We start from the raw sequence: 7,500 nt of genomic DNA, 5'->3' as shown, positions 1-7,500 counted from the left end.
AGAAAATACTTTACATTAATGACAGTAAAAAAGAAAACAAAGACGTTTCATAATGCCAAAAAACAAATGTTATCATTGGGGTCGGCTGAAGGAAGTTAGTACACAATATAAAACAGTCAAAAAACCCAAATCAGGATTTCTTAGAAACAATAAAACATGCAGAACACCTTCCACCTCTTTTCAAATGGCACGAGTTGAAAGATAAACACTCCTTCATGTTCCAGGTGAGGAGCAACATCATTCCACATGGAATACTGCGTTCATCTCGTCACAGCAACGCATTACAGCCGAGCTTCGTTTAACCCGGAGCTCTTCTTCACATATCCAGAAGAAACATCTGTACGGCAAATTTATTACAAAAACGTGTATTTAGGGAAAATCTTTTTTTAGCCAGAGTGTGAAATAAAAATGATCCAAACCGGCCGTTACTTTTTTACGCAATATTATTTCTCACCATTTCACAGTCGTATCACTCTTATGACCTCGTTGTCAAACACGGATACAGAGTTATTAACATTTCTTATTATTGAGCTTCTTTGCTTTAATTTTCTGGGGCTAAACAAATTCAAAATAATCCAAAAAAATCCACTCGGGTCAATAAAGTCAAAACAATTACGTCAATCCGTTTGAACGGCATTCAGGACAGCGATCAAGAATTTAAATGAGTGCTTAATGACGATACTACTTTATGCAAAATGACAAATCGTTATGGTTATTACATCTGCCGATGGAGAAAAGCAGATCCCAAAGCTTCCCTTTAAATGGGCTGCGTGACGCACAATTTAATATATTTCACCTCTAAAAAAGAAGTTATTTAATATCCAGCCCCATCAGATGGTTTGTAATTCTACAGCAACAACTCGCAAACAAACCGCTGATCATATGGCACAAAAAAATAGGGTCGTTTGTTTTTTTAGCAACTAAAAACGTACGAATGATAAACACGAAGAGGTCCAACGTCTCTTCAGAGGAACGAGGGCGAGTTGTTCCCTTTTTCCTTCCATTCATCCGTCCAGCGGTCTGCTGGGAGGAAGTCAGAGCAGACTGACCTCTTCCTGCAGCTGGAGGACATGATGGATGAGGACATTCACTCAGAAACAGACCAGGTGACACTTGTTTATGAGCTTGTTCCAACACAAAGATGCATCCCAGTGTCCCCCCCCCACAGACACAGTCGCTTATAACCAATAAAGAACATATTTGTCCTTTCTCCCAGATAATATTTGTTTATTTCTATCTTGTGAGGCTGGAAAAATTGTCCTTAAATTGACTATTTAACTTAAAATCTGCATCCTTAAAATAATTTCCTTCATTGCAAACAGTCGCTTCCTTCATTGGTCCCGCCTTCCACGCCACACACACAACTTCCTGTAAAAAGTCCTTCCATCTTTTCACAGGGCGACGTCCCGACCCGTCCGTCCTCTCCTCGTTGGAAGATTCCTTTCCTCTGCCCTCGCCTCCTCTCAGAACAACACATCTTCGTTGGTAATGAGCGTTTCCACCACGAGCCTCTGGTATCGGATGTCGTTGAGCGCCGTCATGGCGTCCAGCCCGGGGGCCCTCATCAGCGTCGGGCCGAAGACGATACCCAGGTTCTCGCTGGACATGAGGTTCTCCTTCTCGTACTCGGTGACCCTGGAAGGAGAGCGGAGGGACGGTTACCATCGTTACGCGGCATCTTAAACGCCTTCGCTACCACGACTAAGAAGTGGAAGTCAGACCTCTTGAGGTGAGCCATGAGGCACCGCAGCGTCTCGCAGTGAGCCGGCGGCAGCAGCTTCAAGGCCTCGTGGAGAGACTCCAGGCGCTTCTCTGCGTCCGCGATCTCTGCAACACAAGAATATAGAACACGATGTAAACAAACGTCTTTCCATTCATCCTTTGATCTGACGCAATAAGGCGCGAGGACCTACTTCCTGTTTCGATGAAGCGCGGGTAGGCGTCGTATGTGATGAGGGGAATCGGCAGCTCCCTGAAGTAGAGCTTGAGGGCTCCGGTGATGATGTTGAGGTCCTCGTACGCGGTTGAGGAAATGTCCGCCTTCTCGCCGTCTGAGGAGCAAACCCGAAAACGCCCGGATTGCGGTTACCAGGTGAAAATATGAGCCTTCGGGAGATGTCGAACGGAAACGGGACGCTCACCTCTGTCGAAGGCCAGCTTGACATCTTCAATCAGCTCACTGAAGCCGGAGATCCGGTACAAACCCTCTGACTGGAGACCTGAGACACACAGCGACAGCTCATTGGATAACTGGAGCGTCTCACCTGAACACGCCAACGGCCACCGGGTGGCTCCGGGATCGGACCGCCGGCGTGTAAAGGAACAAACATTCTAAAGAACTCAACGGCCGTAAAACCCTGTGCAGAACAACCAAGAAGGGATTGAAACACGTCTCCAGATGACAGATGTTGAGACACGACGAGTCCTGAACAAACAGAACAAATGATACCGAAGGAGAGGCAGAAACAGGAGCTGAAAGCATACAGACGGAGAGAGAAGAGAAGAGAGGAGAGAGGAGAGGAGAGGGGAGAGAGGAGAGAGAGAAGAGAGGAGAGAGAGGAGAGGAGAGGAGAGAGAAGGGAGGAGAGAGGAGGGAGATAAGAGAAGAGAGGAGATAAGAGAGGAGAGAGAGGAGAGAGGAGAGGAGAGAGAAGGGAGGAGAGAGGAGGGAGATAAGAGAGGAGAGAGAGAAGAGAGGAGAGGAGAGAGAAGGGAGGAGAGAGGAGGGAGATAAGAGAAGAGAGGAGATAAGAGAGGAGAGAGAGGAGAGGAGAGGAGAGAGAAGGGAGGAGAGAGGAGGGAGATAAGAGAAGAGAGGAGAGAGGAGAGGGGAGAGAGGAGGGAGATGGGAGGAGAGAGGAGAGAGAGAAGAGAGGAGAGGAGATAAGAGAGGAGAGAGAGGAGAGAGGAGAGGAGAGAGGAGAGGAGAGGGGAGAGAGGAGAGAGAGAAGAGAGGAGAGAGAGGAGAGGAGAGGAGAGAGAAGGGAGGAGAGAGGAGGGAGATAAGAGAGGAGAGAGAGAAGAGAGGAGAGGAGAGAGAAGGGAGGAGAGAGGAGGGAGATAGAGAAGAGAGGAGATAAGAGAGGAGAGAGAGGAGAGAGGAGAGGAGAGAGAAGGGAGGAGAGAGGAGGATAAGAGAGAGAGGAGAGAGAGGAGAGGGAGAGAGGAGGGAGATGGGAGGAGAGAGGAGAGAGAGAAGAGAGGAGAGAGAGAAGAGAGGAGAGAGAGGAGAGAGGAGAGGAGAGAGGAGAGGAGAGGGGAGAGAGGAGAGAGAGAAGAGAGGAGAGAGAGGAGAGGAGAGGAGAGAGAAGGGAGGAGAGAGGAGGGAGATAAGAGAAGAGAGGAGATAAGAGAGGAGAGAGAGGAGAGAGGAGAGGAGAGAGAAGGGAGGAGAGAGGAGGGAGAGGGGAGAGAGGAGAGAGAGAAGATAAGAGAGGAGAGAGAGGAGAGAGGAGAGGAGAGAGAAGGGAGGAGAGAGGAGGGAGATAAGAGAGGAGAGAGAGAAGAGAGGAGAGAGAGAAGAGAGGAGAGAGAAGAGGAGAGGGGAGAGAGGAGAGAGAGAAGAGAGGAGAGAAGATAAGAGAGGAGAGAGAGGAGAGAGGAGAGGAGAGAGAAGGGAGGAGAGAGGAGGGAGATAAGAGAGGAGAGAGAGAAGAGAGGAGAGAGAGAAGAGAGGAGAGAGAAGAGGAGAGGGGAGAGAGGAGAGAGAGAAGAGAGGAGATAAGAGAGGAGAGAGAGGAGAGAGGAGAGAGGAGAGAGAAGGGAGGAGAGAGGAGGGAGATAAGAGAGGAGAGAGAAGGGAGGAGAGAGGAGAGAGGAGAGAGGAGAGAGGAGGGAGAGGAGAGGAGAGGAGAGAGGAGGGAGATGGGAGGAGAGAGGAGAGAGGAGAGGAGAGAGAAGGGAGGAGAGAGGAGAGAGGAGAGAGGAGAGAGAAGGGAGGAGAGAGGAGAGGAGAGAGAAGGGAGGAGAGAGGAGAGAGGAGGGAGAGGAGAGAGGAGAGAGGAGAGAGGAGGGAGAGGAGAGGAGAGGAGAGAGAAGGGAGGAGAGAGGAGGGAGGAGAGAGGAGAGGAGAGAGGAGAGAGGAGATAGAGAAGAGAGGAGATAAGAGAGGAGAGAGAGGAGAGAGGAGAGAGGAGAGAGGAGAGAGGAGAGGAGAGAGAAGGGAGGAGAGAGGAGGGAGATAAGAGAGGAGAGAGGAGAGGAGAGGAGAGAGAGAAGAGAGGAGAGAGAAGAGGGAGAGGAGAGGGAGGAGGGAGGAGAGAGGAGGGAGATGGGAGGAGAGAGGAGAGAGGAGAGAGGAGAGAGGAGAGGAGAGAGAGAAGAGAGGAGAGGAGAGGAGAGAGAAGGGAGGAGAGAGGAGAGAGAAGGGAGGAGAGAGGAGGGAGATGGGAGGAGAGAGGAGAGAGAAGGGAGGAGAGAGGAGGGAGATGGGAGGAGAGAGGAGAGAGGAGAGAGGAGAGGAGAGAGAAGGGAGGAGAGAGGAGAGAGGAGAGAGGAGGGAGGAGAGAGGAGAGGAGTGGAGAGAGAAGGGAGGAGAGAGGAGGGAGATGGGAGGAGACGAGAGAGAAGGGAGGAGAGAGGAGGGAGGAGAGAGGAGAGAGGAGAGAGGAGAGAGGAGAGGAGAGAGGAGAGAGGAGAGGAGAGGAGAGAGAAGGGAGGAGAGAGGAGGGAGATGGGAGAAGACGAGAGAGAAGGGAGGAGAGAGGAGGGAGGAGAGAGGAGGGAGAAGGGAGGAGAGAGGAGAGAGGAGAGAGGAGGGAGAAGGGAGAAGGGAGAAGGGAGGAGAGAGGAGAGAGGAGAGAGGAGGGAGGAGAGAGGAGGGAGGAGGGAGGAGAGAGGAGAAAGGAGGGAGGAGAGAGGAGAGAGGAGAGAGGAGGGAGGAGAGAGGAGAGAGGAGAAAGGAGGGAGGAGAGAGGAGAAAGGAGGGAGGAGAGAGGAGAGAGGAGGGAGAAGGGAGCTCTCCTGCAGCCTGTCAGGTTCAATCACTCCACTCAGGTGTCTTTATCGATTGCACGTATTACTTTAATTCAGGTCTGGAGTCGTGGTCAATAAAATCCTGTGTTTGGCGGCTCCTCTGAATACTCAGACCCCATGTGTGTGTGTGTGTGTGTGTGTGTGTGTGTGTGTGTGTGTGTGTGTGTGTGTGTGTGTAGTCACACACATCTCGCATGCTAAACAACCCCCGGCCCTCTCACCCCGAGCCTCGATCTCCTGTATGCACATGTCGACCACCATGGGCCTCTTGGCGTTGTGGGCCTTCACCAGCGTGGTCAGGTCGCAGCTGTACACCTTCTTGACGTGCCGCAGGTCCGGCTGGCAGTCGTTGGGCACCACTTTGGAGCACTGCTTGTGGACGTTCAGGCCGCAGTCTGACAGACACGGACGGGAGGGAGTCAGGTCGCCACGTTGAAAGACGCACGGTGACTACCTCTAGAGAGAGGAGGCGTGATACACTGTGTGTGTGTGTGTGTGTGTGTGTGTGTGGTACCTGCACACTTCACCCCCTGAGCGATGAGACCCCACATGAAGTTGGCGCAGTACTCACACCAGTGGGGGCCTCTGAACGTATGCACCTGGTTACAGACAAAGAGTTAACAGAGTGAAAACAGATATCTTCAGGTTTATACATAAATATGAAGACCTGAATGATCTTAGAATAGAATGTTGCAGACAATAGAACAATAGAGCGCGTCAAGGAGAAAATACAGCGGAAGTTTAATCTTCTTATTTACTTCTATATAATAAAATGCTAATAACCTCCATCACATCACAGAGCTGCTGTGTGTGTGTGTTCATCATTGTGGCTCATCACCTGGGAATCTGAAGCGCTTCACAAAAGCTTCAAACCTGAAATGTAAATGCAGAACCGCATGTGTGTGTGTGTGTCCTAATGTGTTATTTCCTCAGTGAGGTGAATTTAAATAAGACCCCATGAGCTGAATCAGCAAGTCTGGCAGCATTCCGCATCACACACACACACACACACACACACACACACACACACACACACACACACACACACACACACACACACACACACACACACACACACACACACACACACACACACACACACACACACACACACACACACACACACACACACACACACACACACACACACACACACACACACACACACACACACACACACACACACACACACACACACACACACACACACACACACACACACACACACACTCACCTTGAAGTTGTGGACCTTCTCGTACTTGGGTGCCAGGTCGCTCTCCCTCAGGGTGGCCCGCCGCACCAGCGATGTGAGCTGCGAAAGGGCAAACGATCTGATTGGTCGCCAGAAGGTGGAAGCGGGGGAGGCGGGTTTGGAGGGGGCCGGCCGGTCGGTGCCGCCGGAGACCGGCAGGGAGGGAATCGAACCGGCAAACAAAGAGCCCTTCTGACCCGCCTGCTTCTCGGCTCTTCTCACCACGTACGGCTCTCTGCTCGGCATTGTGGGAGTTGTAGATCTGGTGTGAATTTAACTCACACCGGAGGTTTAAAAATCAGATCCAACTCATGAATACAGAATCACACTGCCGGGGGACATGACACCAAAGAGCGTATTTAAAATGAGAAACCATCAACACCAGACTCAAATCCTCTGAAGAGCTCCGTCCGACCACGACATCCCGGCCGAGGAGCCAAACAGGAGCGATGCTGCCGGCTCAGCCCAAAGAGCAGCCAATCAGGTGAGCGCTGACGCGGCTGCAGCGCCACTTCATACAAAAAGAAAAGGAAAGTTTCTTTCTTTTAGAAATGCGTCTCCAAGACAGACTGATGGAGGCGAGCGCTTCAGCCCACATGGCTCGGTGTGTGTGTGTGTGTGTGTGTGTTCATCCTCTTTCCCTTCCCGAGTGGAGGAGGGAGGCGTTAGAGGCGGAGCGAGAAAGGAGAGGAGGGGGAGGGGCGAGCTATGGGTGAATTTGAAAGGTCGGACCGGGAGGAGAACGAGCCAATCACAATGCAGAGATTGTTGTTGTTTGTCCCACGGAGAGAAACAATGAGCTTGCTTTCTTTACTCCTTCTGTCATTTGATGTTTGGACCGCCAACAAACTATATTTTACACGTCGATATGGGATGGCGGGCAGGAGGCTGGATAACAAAGAACCCGATTAACCGACGCGTCTCTCTCACACACACACACACACACACACACACACACACACACACACACACACACACACACACACACACACACACACACACACACACACACACACACACACACACACACACACACACACACACACACACACACACACACACACACACACACACACACACACACACACACACACACACACACACACACACACACACACACAGCCGTTATGCAATTTTCCTGCAGAGCCTTTGGCTGGAGGCCATCGCTGCTCTGCATCCATCTCCTCCTCCTCCTCCTCCTCCTCCTGTTATTTATGGAGGTGAGATGGAGGGGACTTTAAGAGGGGGCTTGTTCCAGGTTATTTTGAATTCTT

At 51.2% G+C, this 7,500-nt stretch overlaps 1 protein-coding gene across 1 annotated transcript in view; it reads right to left on the bottom strand.

Annotated features, from left to right (window-relative positions):
* The window catches only part of LOC117745994 (N-chimaerin-like), a 7,227-nt gene extending 39 nt beyond the window's left edge, over window positions 1-7,188 (bottom strand). Inside the window, exons 1-7 of the mRNA XM_034554716.1 lie at window positions 6,209-7,188; window positions 5,489-5,573; window positions 5,196-5,369; window positions 2,142-2,219; window positions 1,914-2,051; window positions 1,722-1,827; window positions 1-1,635 (exon numbers count right to left, since the gene is read on the bottom strand). The exon at window positions 1-1,635 is cut by the window's left edge and continues 39 nt beyond it. Of these exons, the coding sequence (XP_034410607.1) occupies window positions 1,464-1,635; window positions 1,722-1,827; window positions 1,914-2,051; window positions 2,142-2,219; window positions 5,196-5,369; window positions 5,489-5,573; window positions 6,209-6,472 (1,017 nt within the window). The 5' untranslated portion in view covers window positions 6,473-7,188 and the 3' untranslated portion in view covers window positions 1-1,463. The remainder of the gene's footprint in view (window positions 1,636-1,721; window positions 1,828-1,913; window positions 2,052-2,141; window positions 2,220-5,195; window positions 5,370-5,488; window positions 5,574-6,208) is intronic.
* Window positions 7,189-7,500: the final 312 nt, after the last annotated feature.

Source organism: Cyclopterus lumpus, chromosome 2, assembly GCF_009769545.1.
Source record: "Cyclopterus lumpus isolate fCycLum1 chromosome 2, fCycLum1.pri, whole genome shotgun sequence".
Lineage (NCBI taxonomy): Eukaryota > Metazoa > Chordata > Actinopteri > Perciformes > Cyclopteridae > Cyclopterus > Cyclopterus lumpus.
Note: the sequence above shows the minus strand (reverse complement) of the source record. Positions and strands in the feature narration are given on the sequence as shown.